Source organism: Uranotaenia lowii, chromosome 3 (genome assembly GCF_029784155.1).
Source record: "Uranotaenia lowii strain MFRU-FL chromosome 3, ASM2978415v1, whole genome shotgun sequence".
In the NCBI taxonomy this organism is placed as follows: Eukaryota; Metazoa; Arthropoda; class Insecta; order Diptera; family Culicidae; genus Uranotaenia; species Uranotaenia lowii.
The window spans coordinates 87794600-87811746 of NC_073693.1; the positions used below are offsets into that span (position 1 = coordinate 87794600).

The 17147-nt window shown below is 35.0% G+C and overlaps 1 protein-coding gene across 3 annotated transcripts in view; it reads left to right on the top strand.

Moving 5' to 3' along the window:
- Nucleotides 1-17147, top strand: part of LOC129755641 (5-hydroxytryptamine receptor-like) — a 443410-nt gene that overhangs the window by 325403 nt on the left and 100860 nt on the right. For all 3 annotated transcript variants that reach the window (XM_055752243.1, XM_055752244.1, XM_055752245.1), the window contains one exon: nucleotides 6023-6484. In XM_055752243.1, coding sequence (XP_055608218.1) covers nucleotides 6023-6484 — 462 coding nt within the window. The remainder of the gene's footprint in view (nucleotides 1-6022; nucleotides 6485-17147) is intronic.

A 17147-nucleotide genomic window follows, 5' to 3' on the forward strand; every position in this document is an offset into this window, starting at 1 on the left:
CTTAGATTTTTGTTGATTTTCCCGAATAATACCTGGTTTAAAGTATAAAATTTGAAAATCTAATGACTGGAAAAAATATCAGGAAAGCTAGCTCAATAAATAACGGGTCAAAAAGTTAATAGATACATCAAATTCAATTACAAAAATCCAAAACTAAGAATTTTGAAAAACAAATTCAAGTTTTAGAGCTTTTCAAACACGAATCAGCATTGACAGCACAAATTATGAACGAAGTTCTAGAAACCGACACATTCTTTTAAATTTTTTTTATTAAGAGTTGATCACCGTTGATTTATTTTTATTAATTTTTGTATTGAAACTTAAAAAGTTATTTTGAACTGGTGTTGCCTGATAAAATGTTTTGTTTATTTATCATTTGTCACGAATATTTAATGAAGGCTACAAAATCAGATGATTACAGATTTATACTAGTCAAACCACAGATTTTTTTTTCCAGTAATCTAAGCTTAATCGAGCATTGATCTACAGTGTAATCAATTTTATTCTTCATTCAATTGGATGCACAATTCTGAAGAATGCCATGTGACATTAAATAAGATTTCTGAATATATTCATAAATTTCAAAAAATTATTATTTTCCAGTTGTCATGAAAATAGTTTTTGAAGATTAGGATTTTCGGGTACATTAATTTAAGTTTAATTTTGGATTTTAGAAAGGAATATGTAAATCTGGGGAAAAGGCATAAAAAAAGCTTGATGATTAAAAAAAATAGTTCCCTTAACTTTACTATTTTAAAGCTTTTCTTTGCGAAGGAACTTTAAATATTCTGCTTATGTTAAAATGTTCGAATGTTTAAATTATTTTCGTTAAACATATATTCATTGATCATTCATTTATCTGTATTGTTAATTTTTTTTAAATAATACAAAAACAGTTATTCTTTAGTGTAGCTCATTCAATCTTTGATATGTTGAAAATTTAAAGTCTATGGCTTTTCTGACTCAAAAGGTTGCCGACCACTGGACTGAGCTAGAGCTAGGCCTAAAATTATTCATTGTTTTGTATAAAAAACGTTCTTTCTCAAAAGGTCTCTGCTTGACTGTACTTATGAAAAAGCTAAATATTTTTGTTCATCTAATGATTTCGAGTTTTGTAAGACCAACCCAACACCCATTCAAGTTAATAAGCTGATTTGATATCATGTTTCATTGTATTTTCTACATATTTCAAAACAAACTGAAATTTTTTTCTACAACTCTGTATAAATTCTAGAAAAACTTAAATTTTCATCATGGGTCAAATAAACACTTGAATTTAGAAATTTAAACTTCGAAACATCTACATTCGATTTTTTTTTTCTCAGAAACTATATAAAAAAGTTCCAAAAATTTAGTATCTTTGATAAACTGAAAGTTTTGTGTTGAATATTGTCGAATATAGTTTTGTTTCATTATCAAATTTCACACTCGTTGTAAGTGAAAACACGAGATATCTCGTATTTGTGTTAACCAGACATTTATTTCAAAATTGTTGAAATTATCAAGCAAACCAATGAATAGATGCCAATTTTGTTGGATTCGTCCCAAAAATTTTTGAAAGCCTGTCAATTTGATGCAAAAAGGCTACGTGTTTAAAGCCGCTGAAGTATTTGCCATGATTTTATACCTGTATATAAGATTTGAGAAACGCTTGATATACATTTTGGGGCTTTAACCAATCATTTTCAACCTAGAAAAAACCGTTGAAAAACCGAGAAAAACTTATACATTTAAAAAAAAACATCAAATAAATTATCAACAAGCCAGAAAATTTCGAAAAACTATTCCAGAATTCTGAACCTGAGATTAGTTCACGTTCATCGCCATGCTCATTTTGGTAGTTTTATTAGCCTGGCCCAAAAAAAATTCTCAGAGCGAAAATGTTAGGAGAAACAACTTCAAGATTTGCAACATGTCGCTAAACTGAGCGGTTTACTTGAGTAAGAGAGCGTCACAAGTTTTAAATGTGACGTATGGGCAGAAATGCCAATGTGCCTGATTTTTCAGGCATTGCCTGATTTTTCGAGGCTCTGCCTGACAACCTGAAAAGCTATTGATTTTCCCTGACTTTTGAAAACATGCCTGATTTTGCCTGATTTTTTTCGAATGTCATGAAAATGGGCAGTAAGGAACTGGAGTTGGCACCAAAGCTTAAGTGAAAAAAATAAAATGTGGCTGAATCAAAGCAATCGAAAGATTCCCGTTAATTGATTTTTGAAAAAGGGAATTAAAAGGGAATCTTTCGATTGCTTTGATGCAGTAGAATAATTCAACCAAGTAGGCTCACAGCACATATAAGAGTGAAAATGTGGAGCAATGACCAAAAAAAGGTCATCACTTTGAGCGAAATTTCCGTTACCTAAATGAAGTCTGATTTTGCCTGATTTTTTTTCACCAGTTCCCTCATTTTTGAAAAAAAAAAAAATGTTGGCAACCCTGCGTATGGGGCTTCCCAGGAAATACACCCGTAACCCGAATATGGGTCGCATGGCATGGAACGTGTTAAGATTGTTACTCTTGAATAACCTTGGACAACGATCAGAATTTCATAAAGATTTTAAAATTTTGAGTGCAGAGTTGAATACCTGGCTAGCTATTCTGGACCTTCATGGGAGGGAAGTTATTTAATTTCTCCATATCCTTCATCTCATCCCTAGTGAACCTGCATATGAGAGAAGCGACTCCCTTTTAAATTAAAATATCTGGCCACAACGCCGAAAGCTTGGACATTAAAATCCTCAGCACTGTTTTGTGGCTCAATGTTCAAGCTCTAAAGTGAACGCTCAATAAATTCAACAAAACAATATTGAGTTTGATGCCCGGTGGATCACAATAAACTGTGAATGGCTTGAATTTTGTTAACAGACACATAGTTTTCTAATAACGAACATGAACCATCAGAGCAGTGAGAAAAATTGCTCCTTGTCATAAATTCATATAACGAGCTACAGTTGCGTTCAAAAAAGAATGAAATCGCGTGAAGCTGCGCACCCACTTCCAACTTTGACAAGCAGTCATTTTTCTCTCGGTTTATATTTTGTCATGAAAATTTCACTCAATCTATTTCAACTATCCAACTAACACTCTACAAATTTGAAGCCTTTATAATGACTGGAAACAAAGATACAGCTATTCCCGTAGAAAAGGGAAATTTGGAATTGTTTCACTAAATTTGCTGTATCTTTGACAATTTGCATTGAAAAATCTTGAAATTTGGTCCAAAGATGTAAAAATGTTTGATCTTAAATCAGGCCAAGTTTCGTCAAAATCGATGAACGTGATCAAAAAATGGTGCCGGATAGAAAATGGGGATCATTATCGCCCAGCAGACGATTTCATTCTTTTTTGGACGGATGTTTGTATGGAAAACATCGTAATCCATGTTTTCTTGGTTTTTTCTTTCACAAAATCAAAATTTATCACAAATAAAATTGTAAATTGATAGGAACTTAATTCCTGCTTTGTTTAAAAATAAAAATTGTTCCAACAGAGCTGGTATTGAAACACAAGAACGAATAGAATACTCGATTTAATTGTGTATCAAATTTGTTTATCGGTATAATTAGCAGGTCATTTCTGAAACTCTGTTCTTCTTAGTTTGAACTCTGTTGAAACATTTTCCCTTCCGAAACAAAGCACGAATGAAGTTTTTATCAATTTACAACAATCATTGTGATAAATTTTGATTTTGTAAAAGAAAAAACCAAGAAAACATGGATTACGATGTTTTCCATACAAACATCCGTCCAGAAAAGAATGAAATCGTCTGCTGGGCGATAATGATCCCCATTTTCTATCCGGCACCATTTTTGATCACGTTCATCGATTTTGACGAAACTTGGCCTGGTTTAAGATCAAACATTTTTACATCTTTGGACCAAATTTCAAGATTTTTCAATGAAAATTGTCAAAGATACAGCAAATTTAGTGAAACAATTCCAAATTTCCCTTTTTTACGGGAATAGCTGTATCTTTGTTTCCAGTCATTGTAAAGACTTCAAATTTTGTAGAGTGTTAGTTGGATAGTTGAAATAGATTGAGTAAAATTTTCATGAAAAAATATCAACCGAGAGAGAAATGACTGCTTGTCAAAGCTGGAAGTGGGTGCGCAGCTTCACGCGATTTCATTCTTTTTTGAACGCAACTGTATAAAATAATTAACTTAAACTACAGCAGCATTAAAAATACTCTCCTTTGTTGAGTTTCCAATTAGAAAGCTAAAAGGTGCTAAAAGCTCTACGACAAAAGCTCGGATCGATTGGAATCGAATTTGACAATTCTTTTGTATCGATTGGAATTTTCTGTTTCAGACGTAACTTCTATTACATAGAGGTTCTCTACATTCCTTCTCAACTCTATTCTCAAAATTACAAAATTTTATGATACAATCATCCCTCATCTCAATTCTATATTCCATTCATCGTAAAAGCCTCTCTAATCTTAAAATTTTATTTATTTTCTGCATATTCTTCATCCTATCCAAAAATATTCCTCACAAAAGCCTTTTCAATCTGTGCTTTTTTGACGCTCTGTTTTTGTTTACCAGAGCTGGAAAAAATCCGAAAACATTCTTGGCAACAGCTTTCTCAAACTGTGCTTTACTTGTCACTCTGTTTCTGTATACGAGAGTTGGACAAATTCGATAGAATTCTTATAAACAGTTCCTAACCACAAGGCCAATTTAAAACAGTCAGCAGCGCAGCAAAAGCCTTCAAAATCCAAATCAAAATAAAAAAAAATCCAAAGCAGCAGCCTTTAAAATCTGCGTTTCCTAAGCCAATTCTATCTGATTCTACCAGAAAACCAATTCAAAGCAAACCATCAGCAACAGCAACTTTAAAAATCTATACTTCTCAAGCCAGTTCCATCTTGTTCCACCGGAAAGCTAAATCATAACAAACAATCTGCAGAAGCAGCCTCAAAAATCTGCGGTTCCTAAGCTAATTCCGTATTTTTCCACCGGAAGGTTAAACCAAAACATACCATCAGCAGCATCCTTAAAAATCTGCGCTTCCAAAGCCATTCCGTCTTTTTCCAGTGGCCAAATCAGAAACAATTTTGTTCGTAGTAGCAGCCTTTAAAATCTGTGCTCCCTATGCCAATCCGTCTTTCTACCGGAGGCCCAATCAAAACAATTTTGTTCGTAGCAACAGCTTTGACAACCTGCGCGTTCAGTCCTTATTTAACCAACCACGCCATTATCGTGATTTTACGATTCTTATGAATTTCAATTCAAAGATTCACTATGGCACGTCTGTCACTCACAAGAATGGATCAATGAATGACTTTGTTTTATTTTTTTTGCCTAGTGTTGCCAAAATAACAAAAGTACAAACGTTGCCATAGACATGTTTTTTTTTATCTTCAATGTTGTCTAATACAACTATTACTTCTTTTTTATTTTAAATTCAATTTGATTAGTATTGTGCATCTCTTTTTGGACATTTGATTTCCAAATCGACAACCAAAAATAAAAAATAAAAAACAATACAATTTGTTTTTTTTTCTATTGCTAAATAAAGTGAATAAATCCGGGCATTTTTCAATGGAATCCGGGCAACCGGAAGGGGTCAGATATTTCCAAATTTTGTATTAAATATCCGAGTAAACCCGGATAAATCCGGGTAATCTGGAAACCTTAAGTTATCTAACATACAACAGCCGCAAAGCAACACGACTTTCTACAAACGTTTACATTCAATTCAATTTGATTTTGACACAAAAAATCCTCTCCGATTTGTTCAAACAACATAAACGTTTGGCCTCATTCCTCAATTTAGGTCACTGTCATCCTCTTACAGCAGCTTTCTCGCACAATAAAGCTACAGGAAAATTCACTCCAAAAACTTAATCACGGTTGAATAGATATATCTTCCTTGAATCTATTAGTTCTGGCCCATTAAAGGACACACACAAAACTGCGACAGTTGGCATTTGATAATCTTCTAACAAGATTCTCCCGTTCTCGTTCTGCTTTTTTGTTTATTTTACCTCGTTCGGCAAATCGTCGTTTGAAATTTAGGTCCCATCGGTAGCTCAAATGACGAGGCCAACGACGGCGATGACGACGTCGATGGCAAACAGCAGTCAGCAAATACCGACAGTTTCCCACGAGGTTGCCCACCGGCAAATGTCGGAACCGTGCAGCATCAACAACAACAACAACAATAACAATCACAACAACAACAGCAGCAGCAACTCGGCTTCTGGGAGCAATAGCAATATTCATCCCCATCACCACCCAGACGGTCTAGCGTCCTCATCGACGTCGGCAATTGCGAACCCCAGTAATCCCCAACGACAACAACAAAATCAACTGCGACCCACCAGCACCAACACAGGCAACAGCATCCCGACGGTGAATTCGCCATCCACGACGCTGCTCGGCACCACCGGAACGGGAAGTGGGACGACGATGGCCCTGGGAGCGCAGCACGGCGGATCCACCCTCAACATTTCGAGCACCCCTAATCCGCACGCTCAGGTAAGCAAAGGCCCCATCGCAATTTCGTTCAATATGCTGGAGTACTGGCTTGCTGTGCAATCACAGGACGGCGGCTGGAGTGTAATTTTTTATGGAAAATTTCAAATTGAATTTTGAAATCTCGAAAGTGTTTCATATGATTTTAGGGACCCTCCAAATTCAAAATCCAGATTTATTATTGTATTAAGATGTGCTTGGCATTAAAAAAACTGAACAGTTCAAATATTTTTTTATTTTTCGTCTACAAACTCGTATAAAAAGACACCGTCTAAAGACAATCTGTACAGGTTCATTTGCACCTGAAATTTTCGAGGTGAGGAAGGACATCAAGTCAGCTTATTCTTGGTGGATGGTGGAAGAAAGCCATTGTTTTGCTTCAGTGGTTGTTATTTATTCAACGCTATCAATGTTTGGAAAATTTGGCCCCCAGGAATAACACATTCAAAATCAATTCTGGGCAACAATCTGTTGCGCTCAAGTTGGCGGAACAGCTTCACTGGTCAACAACCACTCTGCCGGTGTGCTGATTTAGAATAACAACGGGAAGTTCAAAACAATCCCTCGTCGGGGGCTTAGTGACCGTAAAATTGAGAGTCCCTCAATCGACATATTTTTGCATACACGGGTTTTTAATTTTTTGAGAATTTTTACTAGCCAAATCTGATAGTATTCTGGGTTTCGCATGGTAGTATAACACTTTTTATGCACTCGTCATGTGAGTTATGTTACTGCAAATTCAACCAAAAGTTGGCTGCTGTGAATGGAGCCACTTTTATTTAATTTTTTTTAAATTAAAAACAGACTTGCTAACAAGATTACCTCCTTAGCTTTACACTAGATTTTTTTTTCTTCGCTGCTTATATACTTTTTACTTAAATTGATCAAAATTAAGAAATTTACAGTAAATGCATTTTTGTTGTTCCATCTATTTTCTCTGCAAAATATTCCAAATGGGACTTTTGCGGTATTTATCAAGTATGATATTACTTTTGCTACTAACCACAGGCCGGCTTTTTCCTATTTGATATTGTTTGTTATTCGTCAACATTTTTTTCGGAATCATTCGTTCTTAGTTTTAACCGGCGTTGTAACACATTCTACAATCATCTTCTTATTTAATATGATCTTTGATTTTTGTTTGACTGTTTGACAAGGTTCACAAAAATTATCTGCATATTTACCAATGTTACAATCGAAAAACTTTTTTTTTGTTGTTTACAATACAATTAGCTCTATTAACGTGACTTAAGTTAAATCCTGTTTCCAACCATTCTAGTGAATTTCGGCTTAAGTTTTTTTTCTCCTTGAAATACTCAAAAGCCCTGTGTTGACGCTATCAGAACGTATTCCTCCGAATACTGCATCTTTTATGAATAATGCTTTTGCCTTTGATTCCATGTCGACAAGTTTTATATGTATATTTTTTTTCATAACCCAAATAAAGTTGGTTTTTCTCAACTTTGAATTTTTGTCCAGGTTTCCACATAAAATGTCCAACAATTTTTTTGATACCGGAAACTAGGGGAAACACTTGACAGACATACCATAGTTTGGAAACTAAGAATATATTAAACAGCCAACCAAGTTTAGATTCCTTTTCAAATGTTAGTTTATTCAGATAGAAATAGGGTAACGGACTTATTTTGGACCAACTTGCTGCTTTTTCCAACATTTCTTCCATAAACCATGTCAAACATGAAAACTTGTAACAAATATAGTTAAAGCAACTTCTTATGATTCTACCTAACATTTCATTTAAATAAGCTGATAAGGGAGAGAAGATTGAAAATAAAGTTTTGATTTTTCACAATTGAACCGGATCGAGGCTATTTCAGGAGGACGAGCTATTAATGGAGTCAAATTTCAAGAGGTAATGAATTTAACAACTTCAAACCTGTTTATAGTAATGACAACACGTTTGAACACTGGTTTGCAAGCTCGAAGAACCAAAAAAAACTTGGTTTAATAGCAGTTAGACCCATGTCGAATATAGGTCCTACTTAATTCCTTAGGGACTTATTTTGGACCACCTAACTTAAACTGGGTATTAAACTTGCTGGTAAATGTTCTTGAACGTAATAAGACGTTGCAAGACGATATGAAAAAATTATGCATACTGTTTCATTCTCAAACAAAGTTTTTAATTTTGGCATTATTTTATTCAATCAAATCGCTGAAGCTTAAACTCGCTTTTTTACTAGTTCACTTCACTGTGGTTATGCAATTTAAAAAACTGTTGAAAAATTTATACCAACGATCATTATTTTTTGTTCCTAGTACAAAAGATGTTTTTAAGATAATACTGAATTTTTGTGAATTTTTCAGCAAAAAAAACTGGTTTTTAGAAAGCATAATTTTCGCACATTTTTATCTTTATGACTCTATGTTTTCTACAGAACTGAAGCCATTCCAAATCTACTAAGGTTTTGGAAGTCAAAATGCATCAATTGATGTCGCGGAGTTGATGATGTTATAGTATCTTAACTAATCATTGAGTCGCCTGAAGTAGATTTTCCTTCTGAAAATTGCAATTTATTACTGCCAAACAAATTTCGTCGAGATTGCACTGTGCTGTCAGAGTTTTCAAAACATTGGAGTCAAACTATATAACGAAGAGTTTTCCTGTTTTTTACTCTATTTTTATTGAACAAACAAAATCTTACTAAAAGAATAAGGAAAGACAAGATTAATTGAATTATTCGCATAATTTAGGGTTGCCATCCGTCCTGCTAAAGCGGGATATCTCCCGCTTTTTTATGAATGTCCCGCTGTCCTGCTTTTTCCTCAAATTGTCCCGATTTTTTCATGGAAAACTTTTACAAAGTTCACTGACTTACACTGGAAAAAATTAAACTTTATCCTCCATTTCAAATCATTGGTTTTCATGAGTTTTCAAATTTTTAACACAAATTAGAAATATATTTTTTATTCCACAAAGGGTTTTACGCGATATTAAATCCACCTTCTACATATAGGACTTAAAATATTTCTCTCATATAACCAAGGTTGCCAAAATCACAGAAAAATCAAAAGTTTCACAAAATTTTAAGGAAATTTTCATCACAGAATCTGTGTAACAGAACATAAAATTTTGAAAATAATCACAGATTTCACAGTTTTTTTTTTAAATTTTTTACGTATTTCCAAAATTATAAATTTTATGTTAACATAAATTTTTGCTTTCTTACTTTGTTTTGAAAAGTCATGCTATGATGGGTAATGCAAATGGATTTTTCTTAAGGGAAACGTGAAAAAGACTCATTTCTTCATGACTTTTCAAAGAAACTCAGAGTGTTTCTGTCACAGAATTTCAAGGTAAAATCACAGAAAGCCAGAATTTTTTTTCGCATAAACAGAGATTTTTTTCTGGCAACCTTGTATAAAACGTGTCAATTTGCGAGAACCGGGGATAATAGCCTTGCTTATGACAAAAAAGCGTGTAAATATAAGTCATGTAAGAAAAACTGAGCAAAATCAATCCGCGTTAAAAAAAATCCCAAGTGTACTTTTTATCAATAACGTAGGCTTATGGTTTACGTGGTTTACGTGAAGTTTGGCAAAACAATTAAGCTTTTTTCATCAGATTCTCAAATGTCCCGCTTTTTCCGGCTGTGTCCCGCTTTTTTATCGTTAAATGTTCCGCTTTTTTTAAGTATCTGGCAAGCCATCAATTGCGCATCAATCGCTGTCGTAAATACAGCAAAATTTAGAAATAAAAAAACTTATTTACTTTAAGGGTGGTCCAAAATAAAATTCTAGTGGACCAAAATACCGCCAAAATAGCCACTTCCCAAAGCGGTCCAAAATAGGTCCGTTACCATATCCTTTGTTAGTTTCTCATAGTTTTTTTTTCGGATAATGCTTGACCATTAAAAGTTGAAATAACTAAATAGTTGAATCTATTTAGAGGACAATCAGTATCATACTAAGTGGATATCCGTCTCTTACAGAGCTTTCGATTTTTATTTTTTAGTCATGAAACCACTGAACAAAATACGAGAATACGCAGAAGCATACAGATTTTTAAAACATTGAATGAATTGATTTTGAATTCCGAAAAAACCAAAAAGTTCCCATAAAAAAACAGTGATGGACTTTGTATAAGGGTATAAGGGTCTAGGTTAAGCTTGCCAGATTGCCCGCATTTATCCGGGTTTGCCCGGATATTTGATGCAAAATTTCTAGAAAATCCAGTTCGGCCCGGTTGCCCGGATATCGTGAAAAAAGTCCGGATATTGCTCGGATTTTTTGACAATTTTCACAAAAAAACCAAAAAAAAATCAAAGTTTTTTAGTAAGTTTCAGCAAAATCAATAAACGGTATGGAAATTTTCAACAGTTGTTTCAAATAATTTTGCTGATTTACTTTTATAAACCTTTAAATATTCACAGTGAGTATTTTTTTTCAATTTCTTTTATTTTTCTGGTTAAAATTCAACGAAAACACATCGTAATCATTTTTAAAATATTGTTTATTATGTTCTTTTCAATTTTTGTTAATGTTGCGCTGGAAAAAAAAAGAAAGTTTTTCTGATAGATAAAAAACAGTTAATATTCAGAAAAAAAAAATAGGGGCAAAATAAAGTGTCCAGATCAGTACAGCTTCAAAAAATTCAAACTGAAGGCAAATAAGAACGATTTAATAATGGGCATGGCCTCCTTCAGCCTTCAACACCTCCTGCAAGCGCTTCGGCACACTTTCAACAAGGTTGGCTAGTGTTGTGGGTCGAGTTCTTCCCACGCATGCTCCAGGGCATCAAAATAGGTACTTTTATTTGTCACACCAGTCTTATCAATTAGAGCATCGAGGATGGCCCACAGATTTTCGATGGGGTTCAGATCAGGACTTTGTGGGGGCCATTCAAGGGGTTTGATGCGGCAGAAATGGAAAAATAACTTCGTCAGATTGGCCGTATACTACGGATCGTTATCCTGCTGTAAAACAAAGCGCTCTTCGAGGCCCGTCTTGATGAGGGATACTTCGAGGTTTTCCCGCAGGATATTGCAATATGACTCAGCTGTCATGATTCCGTCAATTTTTACCAAATTTGCCTAAGCCACCCCAAGAAAAGCACCCCCACACCATCACGTTACTTCCTCCGTTGCTCCGTGCTCGATATCAATCGAAAACGCTTACTGAAGAAGATAGTAAGTTGCTATCGAAATACCGGTATCTGAACTTTTCATTTACCGTGGTTGAATTAAAAGGAATCTTTCGATTGCTTTGATTCAGTGGAAAACATTGTTGTGGACCGACGAATCCAAGTTTGAGCTATTCAACCGGAAGAAGCGGGATCATATGTGGCGCAAGTCGGGTGAGGGGCTCCAAGACCGCCATATCCAAGGAACAGTCAAGCACGGAGGAGGTAACGTAATGGTGTAATGGTGCTTTTCTTGGGGTGGGGTGGGCAATTTGGTAAAAATTGACGGAATCATGACAGCTGAGTCATATTGCAAAATCCTGCGGGAAAATTTCGAAGTATCCCTCATCAAGACGGGCCTCGAAGAGCGCTTCGTTTTACAGCAGGATAACGATCCGTAGTATACGGCCACGGCCACGGTTAACAGGATAACGATCCGAAGCATACGGCCAATCTGACGAAGTCATTTTTCCGTTCCTGCCGCATCAAACCCCTTGAATGGCCCCACAAAGTCCTGATCTTAACCCCATCGAAAATCTGTGGGCCATCCTCGATGCTCTAATTGATAAGACTGGTGTGACAAATAAAAATACTTATTTTGATGAACTGGAGCATGCGTGGGAAGAACTTGACCCACAACACTTGCACAACCTTGTTGAAAGTATGCCGAAGTGCTTGCAGGAGGTGTTGAAGGCTGATGGAGGCCATAATAACCATTATTAAATCGTTCTTGTTTGCCTTCAGTTTGAATTTTTTGAAGCTGTACTGATCTGGACACTTTATTTTGCCCCTGTTTTTTTTTGGAATATTAACTGTTTTTTTTTTCTATCAGAAAAACTTTCTTTTTTTTCCAGCGCAACATTAACAAAAATTGAAAAGAACATAATAAACAATATTTTAAAAATGATTATGATGTGTTTTCGTTGATTTTTAGCCAGAAAAATAAAAGAAATTGAAAAAAAATAATTTGGACACTTTATTTTGCCCCTCACTGTAGGTGTTCCAAAAAGTTTTTGGAAGTCTGCAATTACAATAATAAAATATTAATTTCATTTTTTTTGCATTTTTCCTTTGCATTTATATATAATAACACCCACATTTTGCCCGGTTTTTGGCCGGTTTTTGGATTTGAAAAACTGAAATCCATGCCCGGATTTTGCCAGGTTTTTTTTTGAAAAAAAGCCCGGAATTGCCAGGCCCGGATGGGAGTGGAAAAATTCTGGCAACCTTAGTCTAGGTATAAGGATTATGATTCCAGCAGAGAATTCTTTCGGTGGAACCAAAGAACCATTCAGATCACTCAAACCATTCAGACAAATCATTTTTAATGGTTTGAAATTCAAAACGAATCGAGTAAAACTTAGACGATATTCCATCTGGTCCAGGAATTTTCTTTTTTGGCAGCTCCTTTCATTACATTTTCCAACTCATTCTCCGAAATATATTAAAGCTCGGATATCACCACTGTTCAAAGTAGTCTTCCAGAAATCAATCATTTTCACCAAGTCATGCTTGACTACATTCAGAGCCAAAAAATCAAAGCAGTCAAATTTTCCTTCTTCAACCAAATCATACAAACAATCATGCATGACAACGACGCTTCCGTATTTGAAACACTTTTGCGATACATGATGAGGTAAAAAAGGACGCAGACTATCAGCAACGAACGTCTCTATGCTGATTTCTTTCCCTTGACGACTTTCAACCTTTAGGATCATAACTGATATGTATCAGTTCTGAGCAATCTATGTAGGCTATCAGATGATTTTTAATTTTTCGCTTTGCTTAGAAGGACAAAAACATGACTAGGTAACTGTGCAACTTCCACTTCATAGTAAGCGAATCACCCCATACGCGAGCGAGACACATGCGACTTGCTCAGCCGAAAGCTGATCCACGAAAAGCGGGCAGCGTTGCTCGCCTCGCGTGTACGTGCAGCAGAGAGTGAGAATCGGGTTGAACTCCGACAAAGGCGACACACTCCACAGTGGTCAAGGCAGTGTGCGTGTGGCTAACAGATTGGTCCCACACATCCTCCTTCTTCTCTAAAAGAAAAAAAAAAATGAACAAGATATGTTCCTTTTCTTTAGGGTTTTGTAGTTCACAATCGAAGCATGTTTTATCCGTCTGGCCAACGGGAGATGGCTCGGCATTTAAATTTCCCTTATTTTAAATATTGCTATAAGGACTTAAATTACTTCTAGTAAAAGTAGTTTCTCCATTTCTTAAAATGATTGTTATTTACTCATCACCCGCTTTTCTACAAATAGCGATGTTTTTGGCGTGTTTTTTTTTTATTTGAATTTCAGACTGTTTCAATTCTAATTAGAACATGTCAACAATCTGGGGGTTATCCTCCTCCCAAGACTTCAGTTAAAGTTCCATATTTACATCAACTGTTATGCATACTTTCAAAATGTTTAATGCCTTAAAGTTTCTAGTGAAGCCTTTTGGTAGTTCAATCTACAAATATGCTTCTACTAACAAAACGACATCGAGCAACCCATAGCTGCCTACTAAAGAACTGGAATAACCGTGGAAGTGCTACATGGTTATCAGTAGTAGTAGATAGTTTATCTTCAAGAAACTAACTTATTTCATGGAGCTGATGCTGGATGATTTTAATTTAATTTTTTTTAATAGTCCTGGTATTTACTGAACTAGTTAAATCAAAGTTTTTGCTTTTAAACTAGTTCAGTTTCTTTTACCGTCTTCCCTATAGTCCTCACCATGGACTTCTGCTATCATTCTCGTTAAACAGAAAAGTGAGCTTCACTTTTTTTTTTAAGATCCAGCAAGTAATTGAAGTATAGTCCAGAGTCCAGATGACCCAAAAATTTGCTGATATACTAGACGCTTAGACACGAGATCGCATAACGTGCTTCACATGTACTACATAAGAGTTTTACCTGATTTTCAGAACATTGGACGGCGAAATTCAGAATCTCAACGAATCCATCAAAGTGGTGCAGACAACGAATATATGACCCGACCGAAAAACATGATAAAGTTTAATTGACTGTTAATTTTCCCTGGCCTTTTTTAACTCTTTTCTAATCTTCACAGAGAAATCAGAAATGCATAAGTTGTATCAACATCAGTAAGCTGATCTTCAGTGTAATCTTTCAGTGTCCGCTTGTGCATATGAGACATTTTGTCATGTTGGATGGAGACGATGGAAATGGAAGCGAAAAAGCTACAGTTTCACACTCACATGTTCTGTTGAAAGTTAGATTTTAACAACCTCTCACTCGCGCCTATGCTTAACAGTCACTCAAACTCGTTGGCGATTCCATTGCCTGAAGGAGTAGATAACTCCGACATGATAAACAATCTTCGTGCTCCCGATGCACGAATTTTGCATGTGTGCGTAATCGCAAAACGAGAAAGAAAACACAGTTTAGCTCCGGCGGGCATGAACGAACGAGCACCAGCGTTGCCACATAGAAATCTGTACTTTCTTTTTCTATACTTAGGGGTCCTTTTTTTTTTCTTAACAATACCGATAAGTGTTATTCCGAGATATATTTGTATTTTCGTGACCATTAGAACTATTAACAAAGTATTGTTATTTCCATGTTTTAAATATTATATTTCTAATTCAAATTCTCTTATATTTTTCTGTAAGCGTTTTGACATTCAAAACTCCATACCAATAAATATAATATTATTGATGTCTGAATATGAATCTGGATTTGGTCTTTTTTATATGTTTTGTTCGATTTTAATGTCTTTGTAGTCTTTCTTTCAAAATCCCAAAATCTCTCTTCTGCACGTATGGTATTTGTACCCAAATGTAGACCAAATATCTGTACTTTTCTGGATAAATGTGTACGTTTGGCAATTAGAGCGAGCACCAAACCTGCTGAGTAAACTAAAAACTGTACTGGTGTTCACGTTAGATGATTGCATCCGAAAGGAAAGGCCCAGCTTATCAATCAAGGGGCGCCGACGTTGAATTGCTGCGGATATTTAAATCATTAATTAACCTCATAAGACTTCTTTCCATTATGCTTTCTGAGTGATAACTTTTTTTTTGTATACTTTCTGAGCGTCAAACTTTTTCATAGCAGCTTGACCATGACATCCTCGCATTACTCAACGTAATGATTGTAATTATGCACGAATTTTAAAATGGCTATCAAAATCAAACTCTTGGTAATATGTCTAGAGTATTCTCTTCACTCTGAAAAACATTCCATCCGGATCTTACATTCGATAAATACATGTTGACTTCAAATAACCATCTCCATAAACCCCGTTGTTTAATGAAAATGCTTCTATTTTGGAGCATATGCTATAGCTGTATTTAATATATACGTTTTATTTTCCTGGTTATCAGAGTTTTTGCTTTATGCATAATCAAAACTATGTAAAAACATTTAAACAGCTTGTCTGTTAAACAACATTTCGGTTATCGAGGCGACATTAAGGTGGTTTCTAGTTACATTTTTCCTCCATGAACCGATTCGTCAACGTTCATTTAGCTCGACATATTTTTATATTTCGCATGAATCTCCACTGGTTAGATTTTGGATTCAGTTTACGTTTTCCTCCAAGTCAAACCAAAATTAATAATTCTACATACAATGAGATTTTTTTTCGTCATTAACTGACCGACTGATTTGAAGCAATGGTTATCAATATCGGAAAACTTTGTTTTATTTTGTATAAATAATTTCGTAAATAATATTTTCTTGTTATCGCTTGTTTTTCATTATTTCGAATAATATGATAAACTTCAATATATTTGAGATACAAAACGTGAAAGTTATCGTACTCCAATCTGGCCTGCTTCCTTTATTTCGAAGGAAAATATTTTTTTTGAATGAATTTTTGAATCCGTGGTCGCTTCAAAAACGCTTGCTTATCCATGCGTTTGTTTAAAGAGCGGGTTTCTAGAAAACCCCATCTAGTTAAAAGATTAACATTAATATTTTGAAACATTTTCAATCGGGCTCCCATAACTTTTGAAAATAAGTGCCAAAATCAAATTTTAAACTGTTTATGCTTTGACTCGGCATCATGTTCATTTGACAAAAGAAACGAAATCTCAAAGCGTTTTTTTTTAGCCATTAAGCGGACTCCCCTCACGCTTCCCTCGGCAAAACTTATTGTCTTAAAAGTTATATTCGCTTTTTTAAATATTTAAACGGACAAAGATCCCCTCTTCACTTTAAGTTGTCTACAAGCTTACATTATTATTTAATTCCAAAGGGCATTTCCAACGCGTAATTCTTTAGAATTTAGAAGCGTACTTTCAATTCAACAAACTGATTTCTACTTTCTTTACTTTGTTTGGCTGATGACATACTGAGGCGCTCGAGTTGGCCTGCTTTACCACACTTTGTGTTCCTCTACTGCTTCCATTTTACCTCCGTTGAAAACGCTTCAAGTAGACCGAGTAAACGTATTGAAAACTTAGAAGAATCCAAACAAAATCATTAGTGCGCTCTACTTTGCATGGTCTATCTTTTAATCGATTATCGGACTAAACATGCCCCAAAAATCTTCTTAAGTGCA